We start from the raw sequence: 20,648 nt of genomic DNA, 5'->3' as shown, positions 1-20,648 counted from the left end.
AATTCAGAAACAGTGAAAACAAGCGACAGTTTTGCCCGCATAATCTCTGCGGCCTGAACAGCAAGCTGCCCCCTCACCCTGTAGTAATGATTCTCCCTCATCACCGTCATCAGACGCTGGTATGCTAACAGACATGACAACCCGCGATGAATTCAAGGCTGAATTAATATTATCGCTACGTCAAGAAATGTCGGCCAGCTTCAAAATAGAGCTACAAGCTGCCTTGGGTGAGAACTTAACTTTTATGAAGTCGGAACTTCACGCACTGAAAATGGAGCTAACAAGTAGCATTGCTAGCGCCCAGTCTGACATGAACGCTCTGAAACACACTGTGGACGAGATGGAAACCGCGCTGACTACTTGCTCTGATGATGTTACAACTCTCCAGGCTAAGGTAGAACAGCTATCCGCTGATATGATAAAAATAGAGAACAGATGTGAAGATTTTGAGGCCTGGTCCAGGCGCAGTAACATACGAATTGTAGGTGTGCCGGAGGACACAGCAGCCGCCTCTACTACTGAGGATGCTGCTTCGTTGCTTAAAGAAGCTTTCAAGCTTGAAAAAGAATCTCTTCTTGACTGCTGGCACCGCACATTGACACCAAAGCTGAAGCAAAACAAACCCCCTCGTCCTATAGTGGTCCGCTTGTACTACCACAAGGACTGTGTAGACATTCTGAAACGAGCCAGGACGCAGCAACGGATCAAGATTCAAGACATGACCATCTCTTTCTTTCCTGACTTCACTGTATAGATGGCACACGCCAGAGCAGCCTTCAAAGATGTCAGACGTCAGCTACGTGTGATGAACAGGCCAGGACTGCATTTTGGTCTCGTGTATCTTGCTTGTCTTAAGGTGTCCTACAACGATGTCCAGAGGGAGTTCAAGATACCCAGCAGATGTGGAAGCCTTTATTAAAACATTGGGCAAGTAGGATAACTGATTTAAAGGGTTTTACTGTCATTGTCTTTATTTCAACACAGATGTTGACTAATGGATGCTTTGTATATCACTTCATTTATAATTCTGTCATGTCCATTAACTGTTGCAATCTATAATAGTTCGGATCAGGACAGCCATTCTTTTGATTGTTGTTCATTATGTTTCCCACATCTCTACGATGGTTAAGTATTTAGTAGAGTTAAAATTTTTGATTGTGAATGGAGATAAATGCATATTGCTAGAAGTATAATTTTCAATTATTATGGTCATTTTTTTTTTATAGGGAACTGATAATTGAGATTGATAAATGATGTTAAAACAGGGCGTTAACATGTTAATATTTGAGGTTATAATCCTCCCTTGAGAGTGTTGTTATTCTTACAGGTATTATGTTTATGTATGTATGTATGTATGTATGTATGTATGTATGTATGTGTGTGTGTATATACACACACACACACACACACACACTAGTGGTGGGACGCGATTAAAAAAACTTACTGTAATTAATCAGTGCTCTCAGCTCTCGTAGAAGGCGGTCGCACTCTTCCTCGCTCCGTAGCTATCTCTGTTCCTCCCCCACACCCTCATGTCTTCTGCTTGCTGCATTTTCGTCTCATCTCGTCTGTCTGACTGACTTGGAGCGATCGCTTGGCACTGGACCTTCGAAACACCGATCATGGAATTGATTAACTGGTCTCTCAACGCAATTGACAAGATTGTCGCCACAAAGAGCACAGGCCTAGGGGAGCCTACCAGCCCGGATGGGAGTTTCGCCTCTGGTTACGTGATCGACGCCTGGGGGAAGTGGAAGGGGATCATGTGCCTGGCACCCCTATCCGTGGAGGATGTTTATATATTCGGATTTATGATGACAGGCCTGCTGATAATTGGCTTGTTCACTGGCCTGAGCTTCTGGAAAATCAGGAAGACCGCAGATAGAAACGACGTCCAAACACTGCTGGTCTATGCAAACGATCGGATCACGGCTGCCGATGCTCGGTATGACGAACTCAATCATAAGATGAACAATTTGCTTGGTGTGACTGTTGATGTGAGTTGCAGATTGGAAGCCATCAGGGTGAGAATCGCTACAGCTGAGGTCTAAAACTGTTGAGAGCAGTAGGGGAAAGGTGAAACTGCTCCTCTCCCGCCTAAACATGAAGGAAACTGATTACATTCTGGCGTCCCTGGAACAATAACAAACTCCTCTGGAAGTTTCATGGCCAAGAGATAGCTCTCCTAAACCCCCCCAAAGATTACTGCAAATCTAAGTGCAATCATAGCGATTTTATTCAACATTTAAAGACTTTCTGTAAACTCAAGCACTGTCTAGAAAAGTGGTCTATTATGGGATGGCTACACCGTTAGCCGTTAGCATGACTCGTAGCTAACGTTAGCTCTGGTGCTAACAGCAACATGTTTTACATTGAGGTGATACCGTCGGCTTGAAGTGACACAGTGATCAGAAAAGTCTTCGTTGTACAATTTGCTCACAACCAGGCTTTTATCCAAGCTGCCATCAGGAAGATTTTTAAAAGAAAACTTTCTGCACAGTCTCGTCATCCTTCACCGTTCACCAGTGCCTGACTTCACTCAGTGCTTCCTGTGCTTCTTCTTCATGGCTACAAACAGACTTTAGATTCATTACCGCCACCTACTGGGCTGGAGTATTCATCAGCGTTAACGGTGTGCCAGAAATGAGGGAACTGAGGAGGGTGCAACTAATAGCGTTATTTTTAACGCGTTATTTTCACTGTAATTAATTAATCGAAATTAACGTGTTAAGGTCCCAGGCCTAATATATATATATATATATATATATATATATATATATATATATATATATATATATATATATATATATATATATAAATATACATATATATATATATATATATATATATATATATATATATAAAAAAATAATTTTCATTTTTAGCATTTTTGAGTTGAACATGTATGGGAGGATTACCTTTACAAAACTATGGTTTCCACACACTTACACATTATTTCCACACATTTACATATTGTTTCTTTACTGAAAGTCCGACTTCATGGGCTTCACATACTCAGTCCACTTTGTCCAGATAGTGTAAAACTTATCCCTTTGAGTCCTGAGGGTAAAAGAAAGCTTTTCCATGGTATAGATTTCTTGAATTGTGCTAATCCAGTCTTCAATTGTCGGCAGGTCTGGTTTTAACCATTTCCTTGTTACAGCTTTGTGACTTGCTGCCAATAATATCCAGAGCACCCTTTGATCCTTCTTTCTCCAATCTATTACATTCACATTACCCACCCACATTTTTAAAGTTGCAGGGTATTTTACTGCCAAATATGTAATTAATATGCTCACATACATCTGATCTGTAGCTCAGTGAGTTAAGGGTTTACCTGTGGAGCTGCAGGTTGCTGGTTCAAGACCAGACCCTTCTTAAATTTAGGGGCAGTGGTGGCACAACAGCTAAGTCTCTGGACTACTAATCAGAAGGTCAGAGGTTCAAGCCCCTGATGCGGCCACTGTTGGGCCCTTGAGCAAGGCCCTTAACCCTTCCTGCTCCAGGGGCGCTGTACCGTGGCTGACCCGTCGCTCTGACTCTCCCAATTGGGGAGATATGCGGAAATCAGAATTTCCCCTTGTGGGATTAATAAGGGATAAAAAAAAAATAATAATACCGGTGTCCAATAAAGTTTTATCACTGAACAGTCCCAAAAAATGTGGAAATGGTTAGCCCCTGAGGACCCACAGGATCTCCAGTAGAGACCACCACAACCCTGATGTCTCTTTTGAATAGGTGTAGTAAAAAACCTGGTTAGATTCCTCCAACAAAGCTCTTGCCAAGTGTTACAACCCGTAGTGACCCATTGCACTCTACATAAGTTCGCCCAACTTTCATTTGAAATTTCCATATTCCCTTCTATTTCCCATCTTCTCTTAATGTAGACCGTATTGGCCTGTTTACCTTGTTGAATGGCTTTATATACTTTAGATATTATTTTCTTTTGAGGAAATGTTTTAATGTTAGAAAAGTTTGTAAGAACCCCAAGTTAGTTTCATCCCATGATGTTTTTATATTCTGATCAAAGTAATGTCTAACCTGTAAGTATCTATAGAAATCACCTTGGCCTAATCCATATTTGTGTTGTACAAATTCAAAACTCATAAACGTCCCCTTGTGGACAAAAGAGTAATAGCTAGTAAGTCCCTTTGAGACCCAACTTTTAAATATTTTGTCAAGGACATTTGGCTTGAAGTCAGAGTCGTACACACACCATCTGAGGATTCGAGACAGATTTTCCAAGCTACAAATATGCATAACTCTATTCCACGAATTTAAGAGAGATTCATACATAGGGTCATTGGTAAAGTTGGTATTAGTTTGCAGTTTTTTGTCAACTAATAATGCCATAATTGGTATGTCCTTTGTAACAGTCCCTTCAACATCTTTCCATCCTGCCGAATAGGTGGGCGAACACAAACAGATTAAAGGTCTAATTTGTGCAGCATAGTAATATTCCCGTAGGCAGGGAAGGCCTATCGTCCCTTTCTCTTTTATTAATTGCATTGTCTGATATTTTATCCTTGTTCTTTTATTTTGCCAAATATATTTTGCCAGTAGTCTGTCCCATTCATCAAAATGTTTTTGAACTATCTGAATTGGAAGACATTGAAAGAGGTGAAGGAAAGGAGGAGGATAGTCATTCTAATTGAATCAACCTGAGAATGTAGACCCAAAAAAGAGACATTATTCCATCTTTGTAAATCTGATCTTATTTTTGAAATTAGAGGTTCATAATTGGCCTGAAACATTTCAGATGGATCCTTTGTCAGTACAGTTCCCAAATATTTAATGCTATTGGCATCCCATTTCCATTTGTATGCACTTTTAATTTTTGTAGGTGGATTGTAATTAAGCTTTAATACCTGAGTTTTGGAAATATTGATCTTATAGCCTGAAAAAGAGCCATATTCATCCAACATTTTCATTAATTTGGGAAGCGACTGAGTGGGGTCCGCCAGAAATATTAGTATGTCATCAGCAAACATCAAGAACAAGTCTATTCTGGAGTGAACATTGTGTGCCCTAGAGTAATGAGTGTAGTCACGACTTGTCTGATTATTTTCCCTCCATATGTCTACAATTCCAACGTCTTTCATAAAATTGTTAATTTTTTTATAAATCTTTTTGCTATCAGGTTTACCGTTTGAACTGTCAACTTTTGGGTTTAATCGAATGCTAAAATCTCCCCCACATATCAAAATGCCCTGACTTTTTGTTGTAATGGTTTCAAATATCTGTTTGTAGAAGGACCAGTCGCTACCTGGTGGAATGTAAACATTCAACAAGTTCACTAAAGTTCCATCAATTTTACTTATCATAATGTACCTTCCTTCTTTATCTTTGAGTTCAGATATAAATTCAAAATTTACCACATTGCACAGCAAAAAATCGCCACTCCTCTACGTTTTCCGGTGCTATGCGAGGAGAAATATACTTTTGTGTACCCCATTCTGTTCAATTTAGCGTGCTCAGTGTCACTTAGGTGGGATTCTTGTATGAAAGCTATCTGGACTTTGTCCCTTTTCAGTTGTGTGAACATATTTTTTTTTTTTTTTTTTAAAGTTTTTTTTTGGCCTTTTTGTGGGCTTTATTAGATAGGCGCAGTGAGAGAGAGCGACAGGAAACAGGGGAGAAGAGTCAGGGGAAGACATGCAGCAAAGGGCCACGAGCGGGAATCGAACCCGGGCCAGCTGCGTCAGGGACCAGCCCCTGTACATGGGTCACCCACTCAACGCGTTGAGCTATACGGGCACCCGTTGTATGAACATTTTTGACCTCTTAATTGGATTGATTATGCCATTTATGTTAAGTGACATGAACTTTAAAGGTCTATTAGACATGTAAATGTAATAATGGTAAAGAACACAAATAGGGTTGTCACGATTTCAATTTTTTGAGCCACGATTATTGTGGAAGGAAATATTGCGATTTTACGATTATTCACGATTATCGACATTATGAAAGAAAAAAACCCAGTGTTTGTATTTAAATAAACTCTTTAATAATACTTAAACTTTTAAACATTTACTGCTCTTATAAAATAAAATAAATTGTTCCAACATGTCTTTGTAGTAAATAAAAGTGCAAACTGCATTACAAAACAGTCATTAACTTGAGGAACTTAAAGGCTTCTTTAGCTGCCATCATTAAAACAAAATAAAATTATAAGATTGGCATTAAAAACTGTGCTGTTTTCTCTATAATATTAATAATAATTAGGGATGTGCCGATCAGGTTTTTTGCTGCTGATCACCGATACCGATCATCCTTGGATGCCGATTACCGATACTGATCACATGGATTGGATTTAAATGCTCTATTTATATATGAGTGCTGCTGCTTACATGATGTAGGAAAAAAATGAGCAAATACTGCCTTAATTTAGAAAAAATATGCTTACAAAAACTGGCAGGCACATTACAGCAACTATTCAGTCTGGGAATCTTGTAAATGATGTATAATTACTACTTATTTATGTTCAATATGTATTTATTGGTTCTAGTGAAGTGCCTCTGAGACTTTTATGTATTATGGAATGTTGTAATTTAATGTATGGTTGATAACGTAGTGTTTACTTTGTAAATCAAACAAAACAAAAAGACATAAAAAGAATACATTTAAAGATTCTAAAAACACTTCATTTTAAGCTTTAAATATCCTCCACAATTTTAGACAATATAACTACAGAAAAAGGGATAAATGGGAGTCTTATTTATTTTTACTAAAACGTTTATATAAACAATTCACCACTAATTTTACAACAATTAATCAAAACACCCGGATCATTTCCCAGGGAAAACTCTAGAGTCTGACAGGAGGTCCAGGCAGACAGACAGACAGCCTCCCTGTCCTGGAGGTTACTGTCTCCTCCACTACCACTGTCAGCGGGGCTTCCCGGACCACACTCCCTGCTGAGGGGACCGGGCCGACAGCATCTTCGGAGGAGGGCACGGGCTTCCGGAGCCAAAACAACCGGCCGCGGCCTGCCGGCTTCCCCTCGCCTGCGGACGCAGGAAAGCAGCTCGGCTGTGACGGGCGGGGAACGGGAGCGCAGGAGGTAACCGGAGCTCCCGACCCGCCGGTTGTTTTGGCTCCGGGAGGAAACTCGGGGCACGGGGGGTCCTCGGGGCGGCCCGGCCGCCGGACCGCTGACTTCGGAACCGACAGTTAACGCGCGTGCGGCGGACAGTCCCATCTTGGCAACCTCATTGCGCACAGCGGCCACAATATTAGGGACACTTCGAGTAAAGAATCTGTCATAACTGATCATATAATTCTCTCTCTCTCTCTCTCTGTGTATGTGTGTGTGTGTGTGTGTGTGTGTGTGTGTCTGTGTGTGCGCGCGCGCAGTGATGCCGATTAGACAGGAGCGCGCGCACAGGCCAAGGAGCTACTCTCTCTCCACTCTCCACTCAGCGCAGCTCACGCTTCTTGCATTGCACCTCTCGCGAGGCTTTTCTACGGATAATCGTGGTTGTGAAAAATGTGACGAATATCTATTTATAATCGTGGTTATTGTAAAACCGGTTAACCTTGACAACCCTAAACACAAACAATAACACTGGTAATCCTGCCTTTTCTGCGCAGAAGAGCAGAGTGTAAGAACAGACAAGAACAAAAACACACATTCAGTAAAAATACAGAACAAAATCAAATAGTCTAAAATAACTGTGACTTCCTACACAGGGGTCTAGGCATTCGACCCTGACAAGCCCAAGAGGGCGCTCTAAGACAAAACCCTTTCAATTTGGCTCAGAGAAGGGGGGTCCTTGTTGGTCCACAGTATCCTGAAAGCTCTATCAACTGAACCCAGTTATTATCAAGTCCGTCTACTCACCCCACTGTCCCACTGTCAATGAAACCGCGCATTTCTTGGAGGATTCCTATTTAGTGCCTCAATCCAGTTTAGTCCGCTGTTGCACCTGGAGTGGCTCTCTGGAATGTACGAAGCTTATCCTCGTAGCTGGTGTCCCGTGCGGAGTCGCGTGGTGTTGCTTTAGTCCCGCGCCAATTCACTCGAGTCCATGACAGTTGTTTTATCCGTTCCATTAATGATGTCGGTGTCGGTGCTGGCTTTGTTGTAATCACGTAGCCTCTTTTCACAAGGTCATCGGTTGCCTCCGCTGCTGATTCGTATATTTTAGTGCCATCATCATGCATCACACGTAGCATGGCAGGGAATAACATTTGGAACTTTACTTGGTTTTCTTTCAGAATCTTCCGAATCTCGGCATATTCCTTTCGTTTGGCAATGATGGATGGCAGATAATCATGGTCGAGATTAACGTGGTTGTCTATCCACTCGAATCCTTTTGATTCCCAAGCTTTGCGTAGTAGCATCTCTTTTACTCTAAAGCTCAAAAACTTGACCATGATGGAGCGAGGCGGTGCGCCAGCTGATGGTTTAGGGCCTAGTAAGCGATGCGCCCTTTGTATTTGCAAATCATCCACGTCCTCAGGTAGTTGGAGACCCTCATGAAGAAGTTTGTCAACATAAGACAACATATTAGCAGAGCCTTTTTCGGCCTCTTCGGGCACTCCGTAAATCCTCCGATTTTCACGTCTATTATGGCTCCTCCGAGGCTTGCATCCGGTCTTCAACATTTTCGATCCGACTTTTGGCCTCGTCTAATCTTTTAGTGAGACCTGATAAGTCACTTCTCAACTCTTCAAATTGCTGTCTGTTTTCCTGGCGAAACTGCCTTAATTCTTGCAAAATTTAAATGTCCGCCACTTTTGCTAAGCGAGTAGATGCTGGCAAACCTTAATTGTCGAAGATAAAACTATGTTTCAGTACGTCTCCAAAACAAAGGTGTTAGCGGTAGTGTGTTGCGCCGTCTTTACGATTCCTTTTATCCTGTATCCTCACTTAAAAATGGGGCTTTTGGCAATATTTCACAGGTTCTGTCAGGAGACTTCTACTGTGTGACCATCATGGCAAGTGGTCTGGGAGGAAGCACATATGTGTGTGTATATATACACACACACACACACATATACAGTGTTTCCTCTAGGATTTTTTGCAGCAGCGGGAGCCGTGGCATCGTAAACAAATGACACTTGACTGCAAATTTTTGTTGTACAACCTATTTATTGAATGGGCAGTTGAAAATGGCTTTTTAAAGGCTGAATGTTAAAATTAAAAAAATATATTTGAACAAGCTCATCTGAAAATGGAGTCAGCAGTTATTCATACATGGTATGTACGTGGTAGGTATTAGCTTAATGCTATCAAGTTGGCACTGGGCCCAGTTAACTGAAGCTATCAATATGTTACGTAACGTTAGCTGGCCATCAATATTTTGCGAATGTCTGTTTAACTTGTAAAATCTATTACGCGTTATCTTGAGCTAATATTTTTTCTCTGGTGTGTCGCTGACCTATTTTCCAAAACGACACTCCTCTGACTCTGACCTGCTGCCTGGGTGCTGGACGTGATGTCAATTTCAAGGCCACGCTCTCGCGAGTAATTAACGTCGTATTAACCCGACGTATCAAAGACTAGATACTGAGCAAGATAGTTATCTGCAGTTTATCTTAGTACTCGCGAGTACCCGACACAGTGCAAGACTGCTGTGAAGGTGGAGACATGCGGCGGTGGTGTATTTGCGACGATTGAAAAGAAAAAAAAAGAAATTTGATTCTATATTGAATATTGATTCTCTTAATACCCTAAGTAACGTCTGTCGAATATCATCCCATCGTTATCTCTGACCACGCTCCTCTTACATTGGACATGCAGATTTACCCAAAACCCCGTTACTCATCTTTGTGGAGGCTTAACAGTTTACTTTTATATGATGATAATTTTATTAAATTCATCTTGGCTGCAATAGATGATTTTATTGCAACCAATCAAAGGGAATCTGAGCCCATCTCTTGCTCCCTTTTGTGGGAATCCATGAAAGAATATTTACGCAGTCAAATTATTTCATTCTCTGCTTACTTAAAGAAATCTTGTCAATCTAAAATACAGGACCTCTCTAATAGTATGAAAGATGTGTATCAACAAAATGCTGCTTCTTCTTCTCCGAACCTACTGAACAGATGGGTTTCCTTGCAGACCGAATTTGATCTTATTACAACCACGGATGCAGAGTGTCTTCATTTACATTCCCATGTCACGTATTATGAACATGGCGACAAAGCGGGTCGACTCTTGGCTCATCAACTACGTCGCCAAGCAGCTTCACATATCATCCCCCAAATTAAAGATGCAGCAGGAGTACTACACACAGACCCAGCAGCTACTAATTTAGTGTTTTCTACATTTTATTCATCCTTATACAGGTCTGATGCACCATCTAATTCCACTGAGATGCATTCCTTTCCAAATGAACTTAGCTTTCCTACTACTGACCCTGAAGTTGCTAAAGATCTTGACACACCGTTAACTACAGAGGAAATTATTTTCGTCATTAATAACATGCAGAGTAATAAAGCTCCAGGTCCCGATGGATTCCCTGTAGAATTCTTTAAAAAATTTAAGATTAAATTAGCCCCATTACTACACTCTGTATACACTGAATCACTTGAATCACGTGGTAACCGTCAAGGTTGTCCGCTCTCCATGCTTGTGTTCGCAATTGCAATTGAACCTCTATCAATTTATCTTAGGTCTTCTCCTGTGTATACCGGGATAACGAGGTCGAAAATGGAATTTAAATTGTCACTTTATGCTGATGATCCATTATATGTTTCTGACCCAAAGAAGTCTATTCCTGTTATACAAGCTTTTTTAAAAAGATACAGCTCATGGGGCAGTGGTGGCGCAACGGTTAAGTCTCTGGACTACTGATCAGAAGGTCAGAGGTTCAAGCCCCGATGCAGCCACTGTTGGGCCCTTGAGCAAGGCCCTTAACCCTTCCTGCTCCAGGGGCGCTGTACCGCGGCTGACCCGTCGCTCTGACTCCCCCAGTTGGGGAGAGATGCGAAAATCTGAATTTCCCCTCGTAGGATTAATAAGGGATAATAAAAAAAAATAATAAATTCTCAGGTTATAAAGTGAATGCCTCCAAGAGTGAATGCTCCTGTTAATAAGTTAGCACTACAACTTAAACAATCTGACATTCCCTTTAAAATCAGCCCTACTGGTTTTAAATATCTGGGGATAAAGGTAACCAGAACATTAACTGCTCTCTTTTCTGCAAACTTTTCATCTTTAATGTCTAATCTTAAGGAGGACCTTCACAGATGGGAAAGTTTACCCTTATCACAAGATATTGGAAGAATTAATATGATTAAAATGAATATCCTTTCAAAGTTTTTATTTTTGTTTCAAAGTCTCCCCGTCTTTCTGACTAAAAATTTTTTTAATACCATTGACCAAATAATTTCTAGCTTTTTATGGTGTGACAAAATAGCCAGAATTAGTAAAGATACACTTCAAGGACTTCGGCTGATGGCGCGCTACTAGGCAGACGTGTGACCGGAGCTCCCGTGCAAACCTCATGAAATAGCAATCAGACCACGCTCAGAAATCGGTAAACTGACTAATACTGTGTCTCTTAGCTGCAAGAATCAACTGCCATGTCTTTAAAGACTAAATCTAAAACGCCAAAAGTTACTAAACCGGCTGAAGACACATCCAACCCGGGGGAGCTAACTAGCTCCGATGCTAGCTACGATGATGCTAACGTTAGCCCCGTAGCAATTCAAGATACTATTATCCGCTTTGTGAAAGAGGAGTTCTCAACAATGAGGCAAGATTTCAATGTGAAGTTTGACGGGCTAATGGGCGCCATTGGCGATGTAAAAAGTGACTTAAAGACATTATCTGGCCGAATGACAGAAGCTGAGGAAAGGATTAGCTCCAATGAAGATGAGGTGGCGTGTTTAACTACACAGGCTTCCGCCATGAAAACAACGATGGAAGAGCTCGCTCGGAAAGTGGATGATCTGGAAAATCGTTCACGCAGATCGAATCTACGCCTGGTGGGGTTGCCTGAATTCAAAGAGCAAGGAGATATGTGTGCTTTTTTGGAGAAATGGATCCTAAAAACGCTCGGCCAGGACAACTTCCCTCAGCCCCCTGTTATTGAAAGAGCGCACCGTGTGGGCGGACCGATTCGAGGACATGCACCTGGAAGCCGTGAGTCTACTGCCCGACCCAGAGCGGTGGTGATGAAGTTTTTAAATTTCGCAGACAAAGTCCGAGTGATTCAAGCAGCTAGAAAGAAGGGTAATATCTTCGTGGACAACAATAAAGTCATGTTTTTCCCTGACCTATCATCGGATTTACTCAAACGGAGAAAGGTTTTTGATCCCGTTCGAAAGGAACTGGCTTCCCACTCCATTCGTGGGCTGCGCTATGGAATAATCTATCCAGCAACTCTGCTTGTGACCGTCAGGGGAAGACGCCACACTTTCGACACGAAATCTGGTGCTGAGACTTTTCTGCAGGGGCTGAAGACGGAGATGAGCAGCGCAACAGACGCAGCGGTTGATTAAAGGTACCCAACGCGAACTGATAATGCTTACAAGTGACTTTACACGGCCTGTTTCGTATGGTCTAGAACTGTTTAAAATTAAGCAATCATTGTTTTTATTTTCACACAAAGAGTTTACAGTGAAATTGCTGAAAAGTAAGTAGGTTTTGTTTTCTGATTGCAATGTTTACATCTTTATTACATATTTCGCCGGGAGATTCTGGTCTTTTCGTTAGATAGCTTAGATTAGACGTTGTTCCCTGGATACGTGGACCAACTTCGCTCCACAGTTTGAACCTAATTAATTTAGGTTTCTTTTCGAAGTGTAAATAGGGAAGGGGCATGTGTACTTCAGTTGGGGAAGTATTTTTTTTTTGTTGATGTTGTTGTTGCTGTGGTTATCATCAGGCACTTTTTTTTTTTCTAGACTTCAGCAAATATTTGTCAATATCTTTTCTTTTTCTAGTATGCCATGACAGGTTTTCAGTTTTCATCTTGGAATGTGAGAGGATTAAATAAACTTGTCAAACTGAAACAAGTAATGAACAGGATTAAAGAATTGAAAGCCAAGATAGTGTTCTTGCAAGAAACACATTTAACGCCTGAAGACATTGTGAGGGTAAGGAAAAGGTGGCCTGGTCGGGTATTCTCTGCGTCATTCAGTTCACACTCACGTGGGGTGATAATTTTGATACACAATTCAGTACCATTCCGTTTAATTAAAACTGAGGAAGATAAACTGGGACGATTTCTTATTATTCAATGTGAAATTTGTTCAGTCAGGATAAATCTTGTTAATTTATATGGCCCCAACATTGACAGCCCCTCTTTTTATAGAAATTTGTTTTTATCTTTGGCAGACTTGACAGGCAGCTATATTATAGGCGGAGACTTTAATTGTACTCTCCAGCCAGAAATTGACCGGTCAACAGGGAAGGACACATCGCACATTCAGACCAGAAAGGAAATACTCCATTACATGGAAGAACTAAATTTAACTGATATTTGGAGGAAATTACACTCACACCAATCTATGTATTCCTGTTATTCAGCTACTAATCAAACATTCTCCAGAATTGATTATTTTCTTATCTCTGCTTCTTTGGTATCATCAGTCTCAAATAGTTGGTATGATAGTATTATTATTTCAGATCATGCCATAATATCTTTTTGCTTAAATATGCAGCAGTTCCCATCTTTCAACACCAGATGGCGCCTTCAATCTTTCTGGCTAAAAAATTCTGAATTGATGGAGTATATTGGTGTACAGATTGCGGATTACTTTGCAAATAATACAAATCAAACATCCGCGTCTGTTCGTTGGGAAGCGTTTAAAGCTTTTTAAAGAGGTCATATGATAAGTTATACAAGCTCTAAACATAAATCCTGGAAATTAGAAATGGAACAGTTGGAGTTGGAAATAAACAAGACCCAATCCAGACATTTCTGTAACCCCTCCCAACAGACATACAAAAAACTGAATGAACTTAGGGCCCAATATAATATTCTTTCAGTTAATAAAGCAACCAAAAGCCTCCTTAAATTAAAACAATCCTACTACGAACAAGGGGAAAAGGCTAGTAAACTTCTAGCCTGGCGAATTAAACAATCTGAAGCTGAAAGATCAATTAATACGATAGAAGTAAATGAAAGTTCAGAAACCAGTGACTTCAGTCAGATCAATGAAGCTTTCAAAGCATTTTATGAGAATCTGTATAGCTCTGACATCACCCCTTCTACTTTGCATGATCAGAAAGAATTTTTGGATTCATTAAATATTGTACCATTAGATAACAATTTACTTGCTGATTTAGATCTTGATATATCCGTAGAGGAACTAACATTGGCAATTAAAAGTATGAAAGGGGCAAAGACCCCAGGACCTGACGGCATTCCCATTGAGATCTATAAAACTTTTCAGCACATGCTAATACAACCATTACTTGAGATGTATAAAGAAGCCCTGGGCAATGGATCTCTTCCCCCTTCATTAAATATGGCAGTAATAACACTATTGTTAAAACCAGGCAAAACTCCTACCTCTTGTGGGTCTTATAGACCTATATCTCTACTCAATAATGATTTAAAGATTCTTTGCAAAGCATTAGCCCGACGTTTAGACAAATTGTTGCCACGACTGATACACCCTGATCAAAATGGCTTTATTCAAGGTAGATATGGTTTTCACAACATCCGCCGTGTGTTTAATACTATATTTGAGAGCTCTGACCGCACAGATACCGCTATCTTGTCTTTGGATGCAGAAAAAGCCTTTGACAAGGTAGAATGGCCATTTTTATTTGAGGTTTTGCAGAGATTTGGCATTAAAAATACATTTCTTAGATGGATTAAATTACTCTATTCGAGCCCTCAAGCTATGGTATTAACCAATGGACAATTGTCTACGCCCTTCAAGCTATTTAGAGGTACAAGACAGGGTTGTCCCCTGTCCCCTCTGTTATTCACAATAGCAATTGAGCCACTTGCAATGGCTATCCGAAACCATACTGATTTCAGAGGCATCACAATATGTGATAAAGAACATCGCATCGCATTGTATGCAGATGATGTGGTTCTGTTCTGTTCTAATTTAAAACAGACAATACCAGCACTAATAGATCTAATACAATACTTTGGTAGCTTTTCAGGCTATAAAATTAATCTCTCCAAATCAGCAATCCTATTTATGAACAAAAAAGAACAGAAAAATCCTCCAATACAAACCCCTTTTATGACTCCAACTAGTTTCACCTATCTTGGTGTTAAAATTACTTCCACAGTAAAGGATACTGTCCCAAATAATTACATTAATTTAACTGATAAAGTGACTCAGCTGTTAAACAGATGGAACAATTTACCAATCTCAATGATTGGTCGAATAAATATATTAAAAATGACAATTTTGCCAAAATATTTATATTTCTTTCAATCTATTCCTCTTGCTCCACCACCCTCACTTTTTAAATCACTTAAAAAGCTTTTTTCTGATTTTATTTGGAACAATAAGCGTCCCAGGATGAGGCTCTCTCTATTGCATTTACCATATGATAGGGGAGGTCTGAATATGCCAAATCTGGAGTGGTATTACTGGGCGGCTCAAATTAGAGCTGGGATGTTCTATTTTGAAAGAAATCACCCGCCGGCTTGGGTTTCGATAGAAACACATCAAATCAGTATTCCCCCAAACCTCTATATATATTCAGCTAACAAACGCAAACTGTCCAAAAATACAAAAAATCCATTCTTGAGAAACACACTGACAGTTTGGCACACATCGCTTGCCTATTTAAGAGAAGTTGCTGAACTTTCTCAGTTCTCTCCAATCTATGGTAATGATGAATTTGTTCCTGGTAGAACTGACTCAGGGTTTAAAATTTGGGCAGCCCAGGGAATAGCAAAAGTAGCAGATCTATATGATGATAGCGGGACCCTAATGACATTTGAAGACCTCAAATCTAAATATGGTATTCCCACCAAACATTTTTTTAAGTATTTGCAACTGAGAAGTTTCATTTTCTCAAGGCGGAAAAGTAGCTTGACATTCCCCTCCTTATCCTCTCTAGAAGATTGCACTTTGAAGCTCCTGCATTCTAAAGGACAGGTTTCAATTCTATATAAATTATTCGCAGATGCATCTAAAGAATCATCTTCACGATATCTTCAAGCATGGAGAACAGATTTACATGTAGATATAACAGATCAAGAATGGTCACAAGCTTGTCTGCTAGCTCAGACCCAATCAATAAATACAAATTCTAAATTATTGCAGTTCAAATGGTTAAACAGATTATACATAACACCTGTAAAATTACATCACTTCAACCCTATTATACCTGACTCTTGCTTGAAATGTAGGGACTTCAAGGGAACTTTATTTCATTGTATGTGGGAGTGCCGATATATTTTCTCATTTTGGGGTCAAATATTGAACAGTGTTGGTCAGATTATTGGCAAGCAAATTCCTTTAAATTCCAAAATGTGTTTATTGAATATTTACCCAAAGGATTGTAATTTTTCAAAGAATGTCAAATCCCTACTGAATATTTGTTTCCTAGAAGCAAAAAGATGTATAGCAACTTCATGGAAATCAGATACTCCTTGTACAGCATCACAATGGCTAAAAGGAATGATTTTTAATCTTGCTTTGGAAAAGATAAGCTATGCAACAACGAACAGACTGGACAAGTTTAAAGAAATATGGACTCTTTTCTACGATTTCCTTCAGAAGAACAATATTCCTATCGATGGCTGGAAGGATGACATAAGCTAACTTGATTATGTTTAATATGTATTGTTTTATACTACTTTTATTATTACTTATTTTATGTACTTTTGTTTTAATTTATTTATTCTATTTTTTTTCAGACTTCTGCAATTATTTGTCAATATCTTTTCTTTCTTTCTTTTTTTTCTTTTTTTAAATTAATCTATTTATTTATTTATTTTTATTTTTATTTAAACTTATGTATTCTTATTCTTTCTTTATTGCTGTTTTTGTGCCTCGTTTTTAGTTCTCTTGTTGTTGTTTGTTCTTCTTTTGTAAACAAAACAAAGAAAACCTGAATAAACACATGTTTAAAAAAAAAAAAAAAAGATACACTTCAAAGATGTAAATTCAGTGGTGGATTATCTCTACCTAACTTTCAATTGTATTATTGGGCTGCACATGTTCACAAGGTCTCTTATTGGTACACATCAGTGGATCCGCTTTGGTGCAAGTTAGAATCACAGTCATGTACTACATCTTCCCTGCAAGCTCTGCTTACCACCCCCATTCCTATCAACCCCGCCCAATTTACACAGAACCCAGTGGTCCGTTCCACTTTGAGAATTTGGTATCAGTTCAGAAATCATTTTAAATTTACCTCTCCGTCTATCCTAACTCCTGTACTGAGGAATCATTTATTTAAAACTTCACTCTCGGATTCAACCTTTTCTATCTGACATGACAAAGATCTGAAATTCTTTAAGAATTTCTATCAAAATAATGTTTTCTGTAGTTTTACTGAGTTGTCGTCTAGGTTTCGCCTCCCATCCTCCCACCTTTTCTAGTATTTTCAAATTAGGAACTGTATTAAATCATTATTTCCAATGTTTCCACAAATACCTACAACTCAAATGTGGGAAGAAGTCTTGCAATTTGATCCTTCTCGAAAATCACAAATTTCTATGATTTATGGACATCTAATATTTTCTGATGATACCCACACCATTAGGGTGAGGGGGGCTTGGGAGAATGACCTCGGCCTAGTATTTGAAGATAGTTGGTGGGACGCGGCCATCGATACTCTTTGCGCAAGCTCAGATGTGCACGTCTGACACTCATACAACTCAAAGTACAATTTAGAATTCACTCTTCTAAAGTCATACTGTCACAAATATACTCTGATGTTATAGATAGCTGTGGTAAGTGTCACTATTCACCCTGCAACTTAACCCACGCTTTTTTCTTGGCCCTCTTTGTTCAATTTCTGGAAAAATTACTTTGATTCGATGTCAAAAATACTTTCGATCTCTGTAAATATTTCCCCTCACACTGCTGTCTTTGGTGTCCCGGAAGACTATGCTCGATTCAGTCGCAGACAATTAGAGGTCTTAATTTTTACTTCCTAAATAGCAAGACGCCATCTTCTTTTACAATGGAAGTCCACTACGTCTCCCTCCAGCATTCAGTGGCTTAGAGAGGTAATGTCTTTTTTAAAATTGGAAAAAAATATGAGGTAATATGAATAGGTAATATGAATATTTTCCAAAAGAAATGGGACTCTTTTCTAGCCTACTTTGTCTTTAAACCCCTCTTAACCGAATACGGCCCCCCTTTCACCCACTCACTCACTCTTTGATTTCTTTCTTCACTTTTCTTCTGCCTACCTGTTTTCTTTGTCTGCTTTCTCCTCTATTTCTCATTGTTCCTATCAAGTTCTATATAATTGTTTACCTTTCTATTTTTAAGTTGTTGTTGCAAAAAAAAAATTAAAACCTTCAAAGGAAGTACAATTTGGTGCAGTAAGAAATTGTATAGACTTAGATTCTCATATTGTAGATAAGATGTTATATGACTTGTAGAGGTTTATTTATCTCTTTTTTCCCAAATGTACATGTATATACAATGTCAGTGTAACTTTCCCTGCAATTTCGATGCCAAAGTTCCTAATAAACATAATAATGAAAAAAAAAAACACCCAAGAATGGCTAAGAGGAAAACACTGGACTATTCTGAAGTGGCCTTCTATGAGCCCAGATCTAAATCCTATTGAACATCTGTGGAAGGAGCTGAAACATGCCATCTGGAGAAGGCACCCTTCAAACCTGAGACAACTGGAGCAGTCTGGTCATGAGGAGTGGACCAGAATACCTGCTGAGAGGTGCAGAAGTCTCACTGACAGTTACAGAAATAGTTTGATTGCAGTGATTGCCTCAATTTTGTGCAACAAAATATTAAGAATACCATCATTTTTGTCCAGACCTGTTTCATGAGTTTATTTATTAAAATAATTCTGTTAAACCACAGCTCAAAAGCAATTTCTGATTTTCACTGGTTGATTTTTATAGAATTTTTATTTATTATTACTTTTGTCAGGTTCAAATGATTTCTGTGACCATTGTGGGTTTTTCTGTCATTAACCGAGGGGGTACCAACAATTTTGTCCACGTGTGCACCTGTATAGCAGGGTTGACCATTTTCCCCTCCCAGTCCCTCTACATGCTGCAGTGTGTAAGTGTGTCCATGAATGGACAGATGAGAAACATTATAAAGTACTTTGTAGAATACGGTTAAAAAGCACCACATAAATGTAGACCATTTACCATTTAACATTAACATCATTTAGTCCGAGAGCTTGTGGTTCATTAGTTCTGGCAGAATGCATCTCACCCTAGTCCCACTCAGATACTTTCATGTTCCTTGCTGTTCTACAATTGTCTATTTAATATGGCAAAGGGTGGATATGACCTCTGTACAGACAAACCCTTTCGTACTTCAGCACTACAGATAGAAAAGATAAATATAAGACTCCTATAGTTCTGTCACTGATGATGAAACAAAGGTTTATGACAAGCTCACATATGTTTGTCTATAATATTTATTAGGGGTTGTCTGGAAAACACAGATATGCTGTTCAGAGATGGGATTTATCTTGCATGTCTGAGGAGAACCTAACCCTGTAGTCCTCAACTTGCCATTTTTAGTGAGCATATTGCTGCTGTCACAAGTGGAAGTTTAAAAACGGTGACATGTAGACAGAGGCAGGGGAGGTGAAAGTCGAACAGGACTATTGGGGACTGACACATTTTTGGAGTCGGCTTCAAGTAGACACTTTAGGAACAGCAATATATTAATATTGGAGGAAGTGTAGCCTCAGGTTGAGTTTACACCGATCAGCCACAACATTATGACCACTGACAGGTGAAGTGAATAACATCAATCATCTTTTTTTTTTTTTTTAAATTTATTATCCCTTATTAATCCCACGAGGGGAAATTCTGATTTTCGCATATCTCCCCAATGGGGGGAGTCAGAGCGACGGGTCAGCCGCGGTACAGCACCCCCTGGAGCAGGAAGGGTTAAGGGCCTTGCTCAAGGGCCCAACAGTGGCCGCATCGGGGCTTGAACCTCTGACCTTCTGATCAGTAGTCCAGAGACTTAACCGTTGCGCCACCACTGCCCCAAAAGGTTGCTCCTTCGAGCCGGATTCTTGCTATAATGCAATGTTCTGCTGGGAAACCTTGAGTCCTGACATTCACGTGGATGTTTGACATGTACCACCCACTTAAACATTGCAGGTCAAGCAACCCCTCAATCCTTTAATCCCCATGGCTACAGCAATCCTTGATGCCAGTTGCCACCCTCAGCAGGACAATGCACCCTGACACACCGCAAAAACTGCTCAGGGGAACACGATAGAGCAAAGGTGTTCACTCGGGTTCCACACTCCCCAGATCCAAATCTTATTGAGCATCTGTGGGATGTGCCAGGATAAGCCTGATCTAGGAAGGTCCCACCCTGCAACCCACAGGACCCACAGAATTCACTGCCACCATCCTGGTGCCACAGGACATCACCAGAGGTCCTGTGTCCATGCCCCACTGGGTCAGAGGACTTTTAGCAGCATAAAGGAGACCAACCAGTACTAGGCAGGTGGTCATAATGTTATGCCTGATCGGTGTATTCCACTAATTATTTTGTTTTGGAGGTTTTCTGCTGGAAGAGGATTC

At 39.9% G+C, this 20,648-nt stretch overlaps 1 protein-coding gene and 1 pseudogene across 6 annotated transcripts in view; both read right to left on the bottom strand.

The window, feature by feature from the left end:
• Window positions 1–20,648, bottom strand: part of zmiz2 (zinc finger, MIZ-type containing 2) — a 77,528-nt gene that overhangs the window by 7,214 nt on the left and 49,666 nt on the right. For 5 of the 6 annotated variants that reach the window (XM_055004029.1, XM_055004031.1, XM_055004034.1 and 2 more), the window contains one exon: window positions 1,445–1,606. The exons of the other annotated variant lie outside the window; for it this stretch is intronic. In XM_055004029.1, the coding sequence (XP_054860004.1) occupies window positions 1,463–1,606 (144 nt within the window). In that variant the 3' untranslated portion in view covers window positions 1,445–1,462. Of the gene's footprint in view, window positions 1–1,444; window positions 1,607–20,648 lie in introns of those variants that run through there. 6 annotated transcript variants of the gene reach the window in all.
• Window positions 3,537–11,487, bottom strand: LOC129347308 (uncharacterized; annotated as a pseudogene).

The sequence above is a fragment of the Amphiprion ocellaris genome, chromosome 17 (genome assembly GCF_022539595.1).
Source record: "Amphiprion ocellaris isolate individual 3 ecotype Okinawa chromosome 17, ASM2253959v1, whole genome shotgun sequence".
Classification (NCBI taxonomy): domain Eukaryota; kingdom Metazoa; phylum Chordata; class Actinopteri; family Pomacentridae; genus Amphiprion; species Amphiprion ocellaris.
The sequence above is the reverse complement of the archived record's forward strand: the minus strand, read 5'-3'. Positions and strand labels throughout refer to the sequence as shown.